This window comes from Arachis hypogaea, chromosome 1 (assembly GCF_003086295.3).
Source record: "Arachis hypogaea cultivar Tifrunner chromosome 1, arahy.Tifrunner.gnm2.J5K5, whole genome shotgun sequence".
Taxonomy (NCBI): Eukaryota; Viridiplantae; Streptophyta; class Magnoliopsida; order Fabales; family Fabaceae; genus Arachis; species Arachis hypogaea.
In genome coordinates, this window is record NC_092036.1 from 102,175,087 (window position 1) to 102,192,651 (window position 17,565).

Genomic DNA, 17,565 nt, shown 5'->3' on the forward strand with positions numbered 1-17,565 from the left:
ATTTAAGTTCAATAGCAAGTTGTCCGAAAAAATCAAGCCACAAAGAGGCCTAAGACAGGGTGACCCTTTATCTCCCTATCTATTCATTTTGGTAGCCGAAGTTTTTACTATTTTGATGCAGGAAGCACGGAATGAGGGCAACATCTCTGGATTAAAGGTTGCTCCTACAACCCCTACATTTACTCATCTTTTGTTTGCAGACGATTGTATTATTTTTGCAGAAGCTAAAAAGGAAGAAGCATATCAAATTATTTCAGTGTTGAATGAATACACAGAGGCATCTAGACAGAGGATAAATCTGAATAAGTTGGGTATCACTTTTGGGAGTTATGTGTCAATTCAGAAAAGGGTTGACATTGAGGAGATATTAGGCATGGCATTATAGGAGACACCTGGTAAGTAACTTGGTCTTCCAGCTACTTGGGGAAGATCTCAAAGCAAAGCTTTAGCATGGATTGAAGAGAAAATAATGAATAAATTAAAAGGGTGGAAGGAGAAGTTATTAAATCAAGTGGGCAAGGAAACTCTAATCAAAGCGGTAATTCAAGGAATACCATCATACGTTATGAACGTCATTAAGTTTCCAAAACAATTTTGCAAAAGAATATGCACTAAGGTGGAACGATTCTGGTGGGCAGCATCAGGAAGGAACCGAGGTATCCATTGGAAAAAGTGGGAATCTATCACAAAGAGTAAGTTGGATGGGGTCGGGATTCAAGGATCTGGAATCACAAAACTCTTCCTATCTTGCAAAACAAGTTTGGAGAGCTGTCAAAAACCTGAATTTGATTTGGGTCCAAATTCTAAGATCATTATACTTCCCAGAAGATAATTTTTGGGCAGCAAAAAAAGGAAAAGGAGCATCATGGGTTTGGAGAAGCATTTTGCATGGGAGAGAGCTTTTTAGAGCAAGAGGCAAGTGGAGCATAGGATATGGGTCAAAAGTGTACATTTGGAAAGATAATTGAATTGCCGGAAAGAACAAGGATCTAAATGCAGAAAGTAGTGATGAGACCAAAGTTAGCGAGCTAATTATGGAGGAAGAGGGATGGAATGAAAGGAAAATTGTAGGAATGTTTCCTCATGAAATCATCAGAGCAATTTTAAAAACCCTTATTGGTGTCGTAAACAAAGTAGATTACTTGTATTGGCCATGGAAAGAGGATGGAAGTTACACAGTCAGAACAGGATATCATGTGGCTAAAATGGAAAGTCAAGAATTGAACTAAGAAAATCCGTCAACAAGTGAAGATAGAAGAGACCTTTGGAAGGAAATATGGAAAATGGATGTCCCACAAAAAATTAGAATGTTGCTATGGAGAGTAAGCCAGGATGTATTGCCAATAGGTCACAACCTGTATAAGAGAAAGATAATACAAAGCCCAATTTGCCAAGTTTGTTCTAAAGAAGTGGAAACAGTGAAACAGGCTTTCCTGCTATGCGATTGGGTAAGAGCTACATGGTTTGGGGCTGAATGTCAAAGTATTCTAACTAAAGAGACAATCAAATCTATTGGGAATTAGTTGTTGGAAAATATAAGAAAAATTAAAGCACCAGAAGGTGAAGAACAAGATAAAAGAATCAGCAATTTTGGGTTCTTGATGTGGGAAATATGGAAGACTGGAAATGACAAACTATTTCAACATCTAGAAATAAACCTAATGTGGACAATAAAAAAATGAAATATTATGAAAAATCTTTACTGAAAATCAAAAGAAAAACCAATGCTTAGAGAAAAAGAGTACAGAACAAACCTGGTAAGATGGATACCTCCTCCAACTGGCTGCCTGAAGGCAAATGTCGATGTAGCATCCAGGAAAAAAAATGGTTCTAGTGCAATATCTGTGGTAGTCAGGGATAACAGAGGAAGAATTGTGTTAGGTTTCACATGAAAAATTCAAGCATCGCAGCAGAAGCAACAACAGTTAGATAAGCCATAATCATAGTTAATAATCTCCATATGGGAAAGACTCTAATAAAATCTGATAATTTGAAACTCGTACAAGCAATTAAATCCAAGGGTTCAATAGGGGAAATTTCATCAATTCTTCAAGACATTGATATACTAATGGAGCATTTACCAGAAAAAGGGGTTAACTTGGACTCCTAGAAACAGGAATCTCCTCACCCATGAAACAGCCAAGGCAGCAGAAGTAGGGACATTGCACCATAACTGGAACACTCAACCATCTATAGACATCCACAAAATCATCAGAAGTGAAATTCAATTTGATTAAAGTTTGAGGATCAACAAATAAGTAATCTTTAATAAAAGAGGAACAAAGTACCATACAATTGAGGAGCAAAATGGATTTAGGTCTGAAACAGCAGCAGTTGCCTTCTCCTCAGTAGCAGCAGTGCTTCTTTTCTTCCTCGAGCACCCAAGCAGCACCGCCCATCTTCATCCATCATCGCCAAATCAGTGCCGGAACAACAGCAATAGTTTCAATCATCACCGCAGGAACAACCATAGCGAGCATGGGAATCGCCTTGAACAGATCAGCAGTGTATAAGCCTTCCAATCTCGTACATGGTGCTGACCAGAGGAGTGAGCTGGTTGCTTATGGCGAGGTTCAGTAATCAAGGAGATAAGCGATGGTGAGAGGGAAGGAGGCATAAGTCGTTAGGATGGTTAATTCAAATAATTAGCAGATTGTTAGTTTTAGGTGGTATGGGGTGTGGGGGTGACCCATCCGGGTTGTGTAGTGTTGGTGTGGGTCGGATTGGTCCGGCCCATGCCCAATCCAAAAAAAAAACCTCTTCATCCAATGCCGCAACATTCAACAAGAGCGACCATGGAAGAACTTGAAGGCACAGGAGATTCCAAAACTGAGATGCAGTTAACAATTTCCCCCCATGTGTTAGTGTGTTCTATGTTGTGGGTGGACATTGGCCTAACCTGTAACAATGACAAAAAGATTTAAAACATAAAAACTCCTCTTCCTTCCAATATTTACGTGCAACCTGTAACCATAGCCACATTCCACATACATTTGACTTTGGAAAAAGAACGGTTGTGTCATTCCTCGCCATTGAGCTCATTCATATACGAAGGTTGGGTGAAAACTCAAGTTACATAGAAGAAACCCAAGCTTCATATGCAACAAAAATTCACGTGTTAATAATTGAAAATCGTTAGATAATAATTTAGTTAAATCACTTAAATTATCTAATAACTTTTAACTATTAAATTTTTATAAAGACAACTTTATGTAAATATCCATATATATATATATATATATATATATATATATATATATATATAATCATAAATTTTCACAATTAACCATAGAGTAAATAAATTTTGTTCATGTAAATATACATATTAAATATCTATTTAGCTACATATGTCAATTTATGAATAAACACACAACTCGATTCCGGTCAATTTTAAAATAGGATAAGACAATTATATAAAAAAATATCTATTTCAATTCTTGTCTTTGTTTGCTGTGAATCATGGTAGTTCGTTCGTCATCTTTTCTTACCAAATTTAATAGAAGAGATCTACGTGACACTTAATATTGCTAATGCCAATACTGAGTCTCCATTAACTGACATATTGATAAATGGACAATGGTCAGGAATTGATTTATCTTCCTATTAGCAATAGTCAGAGGTCAATTTGTCCTCCTTTATTTTTCACATGCTACACTGAACTAGAATGCTACATTTGTTTATGAAAATAGGATAAGACAAGACACTGAAAACAAGACATAAAGGACAGAGACACAAATTTTTATGTTTGTATATTCTGTTTTGTGATAAACTAGAACAAATTATGAAAATCTAATTTATTTTCATTTTTTTATTCAAAACATTTGAGACAAAAAATATAATAATAAAAAATATAATTATGAAAGATTAACAAAAATAATGAAAGAAAAAATAAAAACTAAGTTGTGTCTCTTGTTAGTGTCTCCGTATTCTTCCTATTAGGATGGACACAAAATACACTAATTCAGTATCTCTAGACACATTGTCTCTATCAATGTCTCCTCTGTCAAATACGATTTTGTGTTTCTGTGTCTCTGTCTTAGTGTCCTATCTCTGTAAACAAATGCAGCCAAATTTATGTTATTTGGGGTAATTCATCTCAACCCGAAACCTTTCACTTCTCTTCCAAATCAAATATGAAGCTTAAGAAATCATGATTGGGAGTGAAGAGTATTAGTCATCGTCAAACATGCAAAATGGCACAGATGCAGATGACGATTCTGGTTGGAGAATGAATTCCAATTGCAATGTTGGACATCAGAAGAAGAAAAAAAGTCATCCCCAAGTGTTATTGTGGGTCATATGGTATTATGTTAATGTCTGGGACGAAGAACAATTCAGATATATTATTCTTTCGGTGCTCATACTTTAAGTTATATTAGGTTTAATAATGTCTTTGTTTTTTCAATTTGTATTTTATGTTGTTAGCCTAGTAACTGTTAGTCCATCTTGTAGACAGCAGAACATCATTGTAATTTCTTTGTATGACTAAATGATTAAGTTTTTTAATGTAATGAGGAGGCTATGAAGACACACTCAAAGGGGATATTGAAATAGAAATGAATTCAATTTGTAGGCCATGGATATATGGTGGATAACAAAGTGAAAGAGTGAGAGGAAACGTTAGTTGGATTAGAGAATCAGTTGAAAAAGTATAGATTGAAAATCGATGAAAATAGATACCTTAATTGAAGAAGTGTAGATTGAAATTGGGTTGTAATTGCATTTTTTTTTTGGATGTAATATATTTTCATCTTTGACAAGTTAACACCTAGTGATAATAGCAACATGGTCCTAAGCAGTGGCGAAGCTTAAAAAGAATTTTTGAGGGACCAATATGCAATTTGAAAAATAAAAAATAATATGTCTATTTTTATTTTAATCACAAAGAAAATATTAAATCAAACATATTGAAATTGTTTTGGATAATTTATACCAGATAAAGAATAATTATTTAAATATTTTTTATATTGACGTTGTTGAGTTTAAAGAACTAAATTATGATTAAGATGATGACTAAACATTATTGAGCTATTATCCAATTGTTTGTATGATTGGTTGTGTTTAGTGTGCAGAAAATTAACTTAATTAAAATAGACCCACAAAGAAATAAAACAATCCCAAATAAGCTTCTAGCCCCCCCACACACAATTATGGCCAAAAGACTCACTTGCTTTCACTACAAACCTTTCCATCAGAAACAAAAACAAAAGTCTAGTCAAAAGAAAGAAAAGAAACTTTTGGCCCAAGAACAAAGCTTGAACGATGACCCATATCCAAATCCAACTTCTCAACTTAGTTGTTAACTGGGAATTTCAGTTTCATTTTAATTGAACCAAACCATACCACCGAAATCATGTTCTCTCTTCTCTCTCTTCTTTCTCTTTTTACACCTACGTGATATTTTAGAAGAAAAGAAAGAAAATGAAAAACTCTAAGCTAGGGAAAAGTGAAGAACAAAAAGTAATGTTTTCAATTTTAAGCAAAAGAAGAGAAGGTCCACGAGGCTAGGGTAAAGGGCAAAATCAAATCAAGGGTAAATCACAAAAAGGAGATTTTTACATTTGTGCTTCGTTAAGAAATGTTGAAGAAATATTTTCTGTGCTAGCACCGAATTGAAAATTTCAAGAAGATGAAGATTATGGAGATCTGCTGTAAATCAACGATCAAGAAACAAATTTAGGGCCAAAGTAAGATTGAATGGCTCAGATTTATGAATTAAGATGAAAAAGGTTGAAAGAGAAGATTAAAGGTATGCTTGCATGTTTGATTCGGTCACTGTTTCTACTGTCTCTCTCCTCTGTGAATGCCGCTGCTACATCTGATTTTGGGATAAGAAGTCAAACAAGGCACAAAAAAAGTTTCAAGCCTAGAAAGCTTCATTCCTCTATTAAAGGGATGAATGGCCAAGGATTGGAGTAAGGAGTGAAAGCACTAATAAATGCTCACTGAGCTGTTAATTCTTCTCCTTTATGATTTTTATTGAGTATTTTTTTCCTCAATTTAGTATTTTTGCGTTTCAACGGTAAAAGGCAAATTGGTGAGGTTTGTAAGAAAAAGCCATTGAGTGAAAAAAGACAAAGAGTTAGACTTGGAGAAAAAGTCATAGTTATCTTAGAAGTTCTTTGTCAGTTTTTTCTGTTTTGTTGTCATGATCTTGAGGAGATTCTCTTACAAGTTGGGTTAACACTTTGCAGTTGAAAAGTTAGGGTGAGTTCCTAGTCAAGTCTCGTTTGGGTTAGAAACTGAATTTGTCCTAGATAGGGTTGATTAGAATCACAGGAAGAATTGGTCATTGTAATCTTTGTTGAAAGATAGTGAAATTCTGTCACTGTTGTGATGGAGACTGAATGTAAGCTACATTACACTGAGTAGCTGAATTAGGATACATTTGTGCGTCATATTCTTTCTCTTATCTGTTTCTGGTTCTGCATTATAGGAGACAGATCTGAAGTATCTCCTATTTCTACTATTCTGCAACACTTCTCTATAACACATCTTGTACACTTCTTTATTTTGGCTCCTACCGTGTCAAGAGATAAAACCATAATTTCTCCTGCTTTCTACTTAAGGTATCTCAACAGAAATGAAGTTTAACGGTAAAATTTAAAGAAGGCCAATATTCAACCTCCATTTTCTTAGCCACTGATAATCATCAGACGTTATTTATCATAACATTTTTTATTTTCACATTTTTCGTTTAGGTGATATTGCCATAATTAAAACTAGCTATTTATAGAGTCTCACTTTAAAAAAATAAGATCAAGCTTATTAGTTATGATTAATTTGTATGAAATAAATTTTTTTATAATTTATTAGGGTAGTAAAACTATCAATAGAGGTTAATATTATAAATTATATATATATATTTTGAATATTAGTCTTCTTCTTAAAAAAAGAAATAATTCTTTGATTTTTATCATTATATTTGTAGAAAAAATTAAAATATATAAAATATTAAATATGTAACAAAAATTATGATTACAACGATAATTGTTAAAAATCATAATATATGCTTATTGAAAATTTGAATTTTTTTACTAATAAAAAAATTCAATTAAAAAATAACAAAATATAAAAAAATATTAAATTAAATTAATAAAAAATTATCTAATTTTTCAAAAATAATACATAAAATTATAATTTTTGAAATTTAGTTTAGAACTTAAGAGATGGAAATTTTGAATATTATAACACTAATATTTATTAAATATCTCAATTTTATGTGTAAAAATTTAATTTAAAAAATTAATAAAATTTAAAATAACATTAAATTAAATTATTACAAAAAATAAGTTAATTATGAAAGCCTATTACAGGTAAATATATTATTTTTTTCTCTAACTTGTAAGACTTCAATATATTAGCCCCTTATACTAAATTTAAGATATAGATGACTTTGTCGCAAGATTTGCAACCAAATAAGTTAATTATTATGTTGAGTTTTTTAATTTTGATACGGAAGTAGCGATTGTGTATAACAGGGTTATGGGAGATCTGGGTGTATCACCGAGCTGTGATGGCTGCTGAACTGAAATTGGACGGACCAAATTGTGACTGTCTAATTTCAATAATCGGACGGTCCGATTTCAGTAATCAGACGGACAGCAAATCGGTGGGTCCGATTTGAGGCGTGCTGTCACGTGGCGAGCATGCAACTCAGTTCCGCGTTGGCTCCACCTGAAGAAAGAGTGTAATAGCTTCCCACCCACTTTCACTTTCCCTTTCCCTTTCACTCTCTTCTCTCTCTTTCTCTCTCTCTCTCTCTTTGTTCCCGATCATTCTCGTCTCTTTTCCTCTCTGTTCCCAACTCCACCACCATTGTTGGACCACCAAAAACACACAAAAAAATGGAAACAATGCCAAAAAGAAGAAAGATCAAAGATGTAAATCAACCAGAGTTTTATATTGTTAATTATCTTGGACATCCTAATTATGTAAGTTTCTATTTTATAATATTTTGATTTAGTAAATAAATAATAGTGGTGATAAAAATTATTTTATTGTTTTTAATAGCATTATAGCAATATATATTATTATAGCACTAAGTAGAGATTCATCAAATATACATGTATGATATGGTTACTGTTAGGTGTTAGACATAAAGAATGAAGTAGAGTTAATTAGTTAGTGTTTATCCTTGTAAAGCTTGTACGAATAGTTAATAAATGTTGGGTTTTTTATTTGATTTGAGTTTATCATGATTATTATTGAATAATATGTTAATGAATGAGATCTATAGATAAATTTAAAAATTATTATTATTATTATTATTATTATTATTATTATTATTATTATTATTATTATTATCGGTAGAGAATTATTATTATTACTATTATTATTACTGTTATTACCGTACCGTGGAGAATTGTAATTAATTATTATTGTTAATATTATTATTATTAACGACAATATTACTGTTATTACTATTATCATTGTCGGTACATTATGTTAATTATTATTATTATTATTATTATTATTATTATTATTATTATTATTTATAGTTATTAATGATTGAGTTTAACATAATTTAGTATAATTTAGACAAATAATTAGGCACATTTATTAGTATGTATGTTTACAATGTATGTATGCAGGTAGTTAGTTATACTAATGGACATATAAGGGAAATTATATTATTGTTAAGATAGTTATGTTACACTGATATTTATAAAGGAAATGTGATATTGTAGGGTTTACGGATGTTGATATATGATTACTTGAAGTCGCTCGATCGGTACAATGAAATTGTTGAGGGTTATTTACGGGAGACGGGTTTTTATTATGTTTTTCAAATTGGGGTAATTTAGTGTCAGTCAGTAATGATTAATGCTCTGATTGAAAGATGGCGGCTTGAAACACACACCTTTTATTTTCCGGTTGGTGAATGTGCGGTGACGTTGGAAGATGTGGCAATGATTCTAGGTCTGCCGACAAATGATTGTATGGATCGATATTGTTACTTTACTATTTTAATTAGGATGTATGGATGGATATTGTTACTTTGCTATTTTAATTAGGATGTATGGATCAATATTGTCATTCATGATGCGATGACTATGTAGGTTTGAAATGAATACATATAGCAATAAATTCTTTACGATATATCAAACTGCCAATGTCATACAGCATCGTAAATTAAGATGAAATGTAACAATAGTCACTTCTACTCTCCGGGTGCCCTCGCACTTGGACCACCTCGTTGACGACATCTACTCCGGCTGTGTCCCTCGGCACCGCATTGCTTGCATCTCCTATGACCACACAACATGCGAGTGTCCATCTCATTCAAGAAGCGGGTCATCTTAGGCCGACCTTTGGCTACTCGTCTGAGGAATGGATTGCCAACGAATCGAGGTCCATGATAAGCAGGCCACGTTGTAGGATTTTTCAGTGGTCTAAACCTAGCCCTGTATACTCTTCGAACTTGGTCCATCTTGTATACGTCATGAACGTATACTTGCCAATCCAATCGCTGATTTGCACAGCAAGCTAGAACATGTCGACACGGAATTCGGTCAACCTGGAATTCAGCACAGTCGCACCATTGTTGGCGTAGGTCAACTGCATACTCAACCCCACTAGGCATCTCACGTACTTCAAAGACCTCATGTTCTCTATCAAAATAGCTCACCTGTATGTTTCCCGATGCTCGCTGGTTTGCATGCAGTTTCGAGGTCACCATATCAGAAAATACATGCCCAGCATTAATTCGAGCCTCAGCCTCGGCTCTTTTCCTAGTGAACAACTCATTTAGTCTATGAAATGTAGCCTTAACAAGTGCAGTGACCGGGATATTGCGTGCACCCTTCAGGACGGAGTTGATGCACTCCACAAGATTGGTGGTCATATGTCCCCATCTGTATCCACCATCGAATGCCAAAGCATACTGCTCACGTGGGATGCAGTCAAGCCAGTTGGTGTAGGTCTCACCCTGTTCTTTTAATCGTTCATAGCGCATCTGGTACTCCTGTATCGTCCTCGAATATCCTACGATAAAAAAATCACCATTGAATCACATTCTATCGAGCCATATTGACTTAGTAAACAGTGGAGTAGACCTTGTATTTAAACTTACCGATATTGACGATGAGCTTCTGCAAGTATGGTGCCTTGAACTTCCTCAAGAAGTTCGACTCAATATGCCAGATACAGAACATATGGAAAGCTCTAGGAGGAGACTAAGCCTCATTACTCCGATCAATAGCTAACCTGATAGAATCGTGTCGATCAGAGATAAGTCTGACACCATCACGTGTCACCACATGTTGACGAAGGTTACTTAGAAAAAAGTACCATGCATCAGAAGTCTCCCCCTCCACTATGGCAAATGCAATAGGCACGATGTTGTTATTACCATCTTGTGAGATTGCAACCAACAAACAACCCTTGTATTTACCATACAAATGAGTCTCGTCCACCTGCACTATTGGCTTGCAATGTCTGAAGGCCCTAATACAAGGGTAATAACTCCAGAAGACTCTATGTAGTACACGGATATCAGGAACCAAGTCATTCCCCTGGTACGCAGGCATTGTTTCAAAGTGAACCACTGCTGACGGCTCCTTGTGACACATGGCCTCAAACCATATGGGCAAAGCTTCATACAATGCCTCCCAACCTCCAAAAATTGACTCAACCGCCTTCTGCTTTGCTAACCAAGCTTTTCGATAGCTGATGGTGTAGTTAAACTTCGACTGGAATTCTGCAATGACTGATTTCACCTTCAAAGATGGGTCAACCTCTACCAACGGCTTAATTGCTTCTGCAACAGTCTTGGAATCCAGTTTTGAATGGTCTTGAGAAATTGTCGACCTGGTACAAGTGTGACTACTATTATACCTCCTTATCTCCCAACAGTATTTCTTATGCATTTTGGTAACCCTGATCAGCCAATCACAACCTTTGCTATATTGTGTACATTTAGCATAGAATGTCGTCGGTTCCGACTCATAAACCCGATAGTCTACACCTCTACATATGGTATAGTCTTTCATTGCCTTGATTACTTCCTCCTTTGAACTGAATTCCATCCCCACTGTAAATTCACCGTCAGCCATAACAGGAAGCTCTGCCACAATCACACCGCAAGATATATATTTTCATAAATAATCATTAAATATATATATCTTAACAATTAAAATCTTCCTATAATAGTCTTTACATTCGCTATTCTATCTACATACGCTATTCTACCTACATCAGAACTAGTAAATATAATTCACAATAAAGAACTATTAATTAATAAAGTAATCAAATGGTATAGTCACAAACGACATACCTTCATTCATATATTGTGGAAACTCCGGTGCATTCATCGCTTTCAAGTCCAACGACCGCGTGAAAGAAGGCTCCTGAAACGGAAGCGAATTTGCTAGTGCATTAGCAACCTCTGCCACATCTGCGTTCATGGTGTTGTCAGCTCCATCTTCGTCTTCACCTGGACCAACGATCTCATAGTTACTTTCAAAATCCTCCTCGCTATCACTATCATAATCTTCCAGCTCAATATTTCGATCCGCTTCAGATTGCTCGAACTCAATATACAACTCGATGCACGATATTCGGTGCCAATTCTCAATATACATTGAAAACATTTCCTGCATACTCGCTTCATCTGTCACATATTTGGTCTGAAAATGAACGAATCCACTAAACACAGGTAAAGGATACCTGTACAAAATACACGATATTCTTCTAGATCTTTCCGAATGTATCTTCTCACAAATCACACCTTTTAATTCATCCAATGACAACGTGAATGGAATAACATCTAATAGATTTTCACATACAAATTGAACTCCCTCATATGTTTGTAATAAAATTTGTCCATAACAATAAATTTTTAATACAACTCTATCATCCATAATACTATACTACTTTAAGCACTCTCAGTCTCAATAAAATCTAATCTACAGAAATAAAGAAGGATGAGAGAATAGGAAGAACATCACCTAAATGCAGAGACTCACGGACTGAAGAAGAAGAAGAAATGGGGGTTTTGGGTACAATCTTTGTTTATGTACCCATGACTCACTAAATCAGACGGTCCGACCGGATGCTCAACATTCACAATTTTCCATGCATTAAAAATCGCTGCCACCGATTTCATTACATATGATTTACCCGGCAACAAATCGGTGGGTCCGATTTAGGTGCCACAGGATTAAAATTTTTTTTTCACCCACAAATCCCTGCCACCGATTTGTGTCCCATTAGATTCAACTAGCAACAAATCGGTCCATCCGATTACATGTAATGCAAAGCCACCCACCAACAAATCGGACCGTCCGACTTGCCTCCTTTTCTCCCAACTTGAAATCGTACGGTCCGATTTCATCCCCCACTTAACTCCAGCTTTACGCCGTCACAGCCTTGTTAATCACTCACAATCTCCATAACGCTGTGTTACTCACAAACGAAAATCATATCGAAAAAAAAGAGCCTTATTATGTTTAAATAAGAAATACTTATTTTTATATAAAATATTTTTGGGCCATAGCCCCATTGCCCATGAAAAGTTTCGCACCTCTCTTGGTCCTGACACAAAAAAATTAGAATATTTATCCTTAAATCAAAAGCACTTTATCATTAAAAAATTTAAACAAGCAAAATAAACAGCTGAAACAACAAAATATATATCCTTAAGTCCTATAGCTAATATCCATGTTAACAAAATATAAATTGTGCAATATCAATGTTTTTAGGTGGCCTAAGTTTTGGAAGTTCTGGAGTGGGCACAAATTTAAATAATCCATATATAATTCTTGAACTTGCATCGACTATTGTCTTACACAATCTCTAATCGTTGAATTTGTTGTAATAGTTGTTAACATATTCGATAAATTTGGTGAGTCATGAGATCTCAGTTGTTTGATTTGAAAGTCCCATAATAACATAAGTTTCGGTCCAGTGTAACATGTGAAACGACATTATTTTTAGTGGATGAAAAATAATAAATTAACCTCTGATCATTACTCATAAGAGAACAAATTGACTTACCATTACTTATAGAGAGACAAATTGATCCATAATGAATACTTATTTGTCAGCATGTCAGTTAATAGAGACTCAGCATCCATACTAACAACGTTAAATGCCACGTAGATCTCTTTCGTTAAATTTGATGAAGAGAGACAACAGATAAAAAAAAGATTAAGATATGTTTATTTTTTTAACAGGACCACTAAATTACATTTTACTCTTTCAATTAAAAAAATTGAGATCCATTCCCATTCTATTCGTTATCCGTTTAAAGAGTTTTTACATTGACCATGCATAGTCATCATGTCAGTTAAATCCAAAGAAATAGCCATGTATGTTCAATGCTGAATCAGGATCTTATCCTTGTACAATAGACTTCGGATAAGATACATCAAGCAAACAATGCACAATGCATTAAAGTTCAACAGTACAGAAGGTAATAAAGAACGAAACTGAACCAGTAACATAAATTTTAGGGCTAAATGAACCTTGAATATAAAACTCATCACTTTGTGGGAAAAAGAAATTGAATGCAAAGGCATACTTAAAAAAGTGTGATCATATATTTATCCACTAATGAGTTCCAAGCAGTTGTGAGTATGTTAGGTTAAGTTGTTTTGGTCAGCGTTAAAACAAGAAAATGAGAAACCCTATTGGGTGTTGCATGCGGCCATTTGCCATTTTCCTTTGTCTCACGCTAAAGTCACATCCTTTGCTGCTATTGGCATCTCCACTCCCCACACGCCACACCTTATCTTCTCTCTCTCTCTCTCATTCAAGTGGGTATAAATTTGTGTACTTGTGTATTTCATCATATATCTTCATTTCCATAATACATTATAATATTATTTTATATTCATTCTTCCATGTCCATCCCTCCACAATATTATATTATTTCAATCATATAAATCACGATCGAAACTAAATATTATATTATATTTAATTGATATTGCACCCTTTTTATTATTGTGATAAGTCCCTTAAACATGGTGATATGATTAATAATGGGGTGGCTTTCCCTTTTGAGATCAAAGGGGCAAAATTAACGCAAACAAAATCTTCCCAAATCAGGAAACTCTCCCTTCCCTCCTCCTTCCTCTTCTCTCAGATTCAAATCCAAAAATGGAAGGCTCTGCCAACAATGAACGTCTTGATTTTGGGAGGATGGGCTATGGGTAATTTCATCAAACACCTTGCGTGCTTCTTCTTATTTCAACTAATCTAACTGCCTTCGGATTAAACTTGTTTTTATCATTGATATATATATATAGGTGCAAGCATTATAGGAGGAGATGCAAGATTCGTGCACCTTGCTGCAATGAGATCTACCCCTGCCGCCATTGCCATAACGAGGCTGCGGTATTTTTCTTATCTTTTTTAGCTCAAAGCTCTTATCTTTTTGCAATTTTTACTGATCCAGTTCTGTGTTATTTTCCGATTCATGTTCTTTAGAGCTTGTTGAGGAACCCCTATGATCGCCACGAACTCGTTCGCCAAGATGTTAAACAAGTAGGATGCATTCCTTTTCAAGGGTTTTGAGTAATTTGCTTTGTTCAAGAGATCAATAGCAGATGATAAGACTCATGCACTCTTTTTTGTGGTTTCAGGTTGTTTGTGCAGTTTGTGACACTGAGCAGCCGGTAAGTATTTTTCAATTGAAATTCAATTTATAGAAAACTTCTGGTTTTATTTCTAGTCTTCATTTGTATCTGTTTGTTTTGGCTTCTTTTGAAGGTTGCTCAAGTTTGCACAAACTGTGGAGTTAGAATGGGAGAGTATTTCTGTGACATCTGCAAATTCTTCGATGATGATGTAATTGTTCACTGATTTTTTTCTGGAGTATTTGGATCAGTTTTAGCTTCTTAACTATGATCTGTCTACAATTTCTACTTAGCTCCTTATTTCTTGGAGATGGACTAGACTGAATTTGATGCATAATTCCAGCTTGGGATCGTTAATATTCTTGCTTCCTCAATGATGCTGAATGTTTTTTTAATCAATTTGCAGATAGGGAAACAACAGTTTCATTGTGATGATTGCGGAATCTGTAGGTGCGGTTTCACTTTGCTGTGTTTGAGTAGATCTATCTCTTATGTCACCTCAATTTATGACATACTAGCTAATCTTTGATGATCTAATTTGGAAACAGGGTTGGTGGTCAAGAGAATTTTTTCCACTGCGAGAAGTGTGGTATGCATTCATCATTCAACCAACATTGTGGCTTTTTTATTGCTTTCTTTTTTTTTTCTTTTCCCCGTTGTTTGTTTTTCCTATGCTTGTCCATACTTTGTTTTTCTGTGAATAATTAGAAGGGTTTACTCCATTCAGATTTTGGTTTATCAGTATCATAGAATAGTTTTCAAATTTAGTCCTTGATCAATGGCTTTGTTCTTTATTTTTTATTAGTTTGTTGTAAAACAAAGCTAGAGTTCATTTTTCATATGGTGAATCACTTGTCCTTTTTTGTTCTCTTCCATTCATGAGGGCTGGGTATAAACAGAGCACCTCTGTTAGAATGGACCTGCATTCTTCTATGATGGATATTTAGTTACTTAATGCAACTCTTTTTTCTTTCTTTCTTGAAAAATAAGTTACTCTAAACACTTTAGTAAGGCTATATATGGTGATCAACATTTTATAATATTGCAGGGTCATGCTATTCAGTTACACTGCGTGACAATCATTTGTGTGTGGAGAACTCCATGAGGCACCACTGCCCCATTTGTTACGAGGTGCATGGTTTATTCCTTGTCTTGCTTTTTTTAATCAAACGTGGACTTTCTTTTTATGTTGAAAGCTTGAGAATAATCTGATGTTTACTTTGTTATGTTTATATAGTTCCTTTTTGATTCAATGAAAGACATCAGTGTCATGAAATGTGGTCACACCATGCACCATGAATGCTTTGAAGAGATGCTAAATCGCGACACGTGAGCATGTTAATGGTTTAACAATTGTTTGGCCTATAACTATGATCTCTCCTTCTCCAAGTAACTTCATTTGGTACTTTATGTATGGCTCAGGTACTGCTGTCCCATATGCTCCAAGTCAGTGATGGACATGACCAGGACATGGAAGAGAATTGATGAAGAGGTGCTTGATTAAAATAAAGCACATAGATGTGTTATTTTACTTGATTTATCTTTCTTTATATAAACACAATTTTTCAATCAAGATGCAAGAATGTTATTGCCTGCAGAATGTTCTGCTTCAAGTATGATTTCTTGTTGATCTGTTTATTCTCATCTTATATTAGATTGAAGCAACTGTCATGCCCGAAGATTATCGGCATAGGAAGGTAAACTTCCATTCTCTGACATATTTTATTTTGAGGTCCCCAGATGCCCTTAATTTCATGTTTGGATAACTAAGTAAGAAGCAAGCATTGATTGCAGGTTTGGATATTATGCAATGACTGCAATGACACAACAGAAGTGTTCTTCCACATTCTGGGGCAAAAATGTGGTCACTGCCAATCGTATAATACGCGTGCAATCGCTCCTCCGGTTCTTCCTCAATGACCAGAATCTTGTGGTCCAAGAAATCAGGGAAGTTTGGCATTTTAGGTGGTTATTATTGTTGTACTGTTGTGTGCTAGATAGTTATGTTAGGTTATTCTTCCTACTCCAGTCCAACATATGGAAGGAGATGGGGTTTGGTGTCTGCATCATTGGGCAGATATAAACATTTGTATACTGTAATACTAGGCTTGCTTTCCCGTCATGAACAGCTCGTGATTATGATGTATTATTGTATTGATATTATTGGATCATTGCCACTGAATTTCATTTAAATCTACACAACTAAGTGATTCTTTCCTCTCATAATCATCCATTTTCATTTTTAAGTTATCATGGGAATTTCTAAGGTGGAAACTCAGGTGCAATCGATTTCACGTGAAGTTGATACTGAGAATCGTTAGATGATTTGACTGATTTGACTAAATTTTCATCTAACGACTTTCAGATATCAACTTCACGTGAAGTCGACTTTACCTGAGTTTTCACCATTTCTAAACAAGGGTCAATTGTGATGATTTCGTGACCTTGCTTTATTGATCTAAAATTGTGATGATTTCGTGAACTTGCTTTATTGATCTAAATAACTTGGTTGATGTTGTTAGGAATTCTATATCCATATATGGTAGAAGTTCAAAAGATAAAGTTAGAAGTTCAAATGTCTCAATAAGCATAATTTCGTGTGCAAAATTAATTCTGACTGCATAATGGAATGGAGATTGGAGAAACCTCCTAAAGATATGAGGCCTTAATTATATGTTATTTTTAAATTATATTTAACAGAAATTTTATTAAAAAAATAACATAATGAAGTGTTTGTTTGGGTGCCATTAAGTTGATAAAAAAGATTTTTTTAGCGTGTTTGATAAATTTTTAGTAGTAAAAAGTAAAAGTACTAAAAAAATAAAAAAATATTTTTGAGAAACTATAATTTATTTTTTTTGAAATTTTTTTTCTTAAAAAAAATAATTTTCACATAATAAATAAATAAAAAAGTACTTTTATATTATTACACCTAAACATAATCGATAAATAAAAATATTTTTTTTACATAAAATATCCAAAC

The 17,565-nt window shown here is 34.4% G+C and overlaps 2 protein-coding genes across 2 annotated transcripts; one reads left to right on the forward strand and one right to left on the reverse strand.

Annotated features, from left to right (window-relative positions):
- Positions 1–9,163: 9,163 nt before the first annotated feature.
- On the reverse strand, positions 9,164–10,157 carry LOC114925078 (uncharacterized). The gene is made up of 2 exons (XM_029291712.1): positions 10,076–10,157; positions 9,164–9,987 (listed from the first exon to the last, which is right to left on the reverse strand). The coding sequence occupies exons 1-2, from the start codon at positions 10,155–10,157 to the stop codon at positions 9,164–9,166; spliced, it is 906 nt and encodes a 301-aa protein (XP_029147545.1).
- A 3,417-nt stretch (positions 10,158–13,574) lies between these two features.
- On the forward strand, positions 13,575–16,775 carry LOC112704669 (E3 ubiquitin-protein ligase MIEL1). The gene is made up of 12 exons (XM_025755736.3): positions 13,575–14,156; positions 14,253–14,340; positions 14,434–14,490; positions 14,589–14,621; positions 14,716–14,793; positions 14,989–15,032; positions 15,131–15,171; positions 15,631–15,713; positions 15,820–15,911; positions 16,005–16,074; positions 16,238–16,279; positions 16,377–16,775. The coding sequence occupies exons 1-12, from the start codon at positions 14,104–14,106 to the stop codon at positions 16,500–16,502; spliced, it is 807 nt and encodes a 268-aa protein (XP_025611521.1). The 5' UTR covers positions 13,575–14,103; the 3' UTR covers positions 16,503–16,775.
- Positions 16,776–17,565: the final 790 nt, after the last annotated feature.

Bases quoted from the DNA above. Each gene is read 5' to 3' on its own strand.
- LOC114925078 (XM_029291712.1), bottom strand. From the start codon at position 10,157: ATGTTCTGTATCTGGCATATTGAGTCGAACTTCTTGAGGAAGTTCAAG. The intron at 9,988-10,075 runs GTAAGTTTAAAT...TTTTTATCGTAG, and splicing joins GAAGCTCATCGTCAATATCG to GATATTCGAGGACGATACAG.
- LOC112704669 (XM_025755736.3), top strand. From the start codon at position 14,104: ATGGAAGGCTCTGCCAACAATGAACGTCTTGATTTTGGGAGGATGGGC. The intron at 14,157-14,252 runs GTAATTTCATCA...ATATATATATAG, and splicing joins TTTGGGAGGATGGGCTATGG to GTGCAAGCATTATAGGAGGA. The intron at 14,341-14,433 runs GTATTTTTCTTA...CATGTTCTTTAG, and splicing joins ATTGCCATAACGAGGCTGCG to AGCTTGTTGAGGAACCCCTA.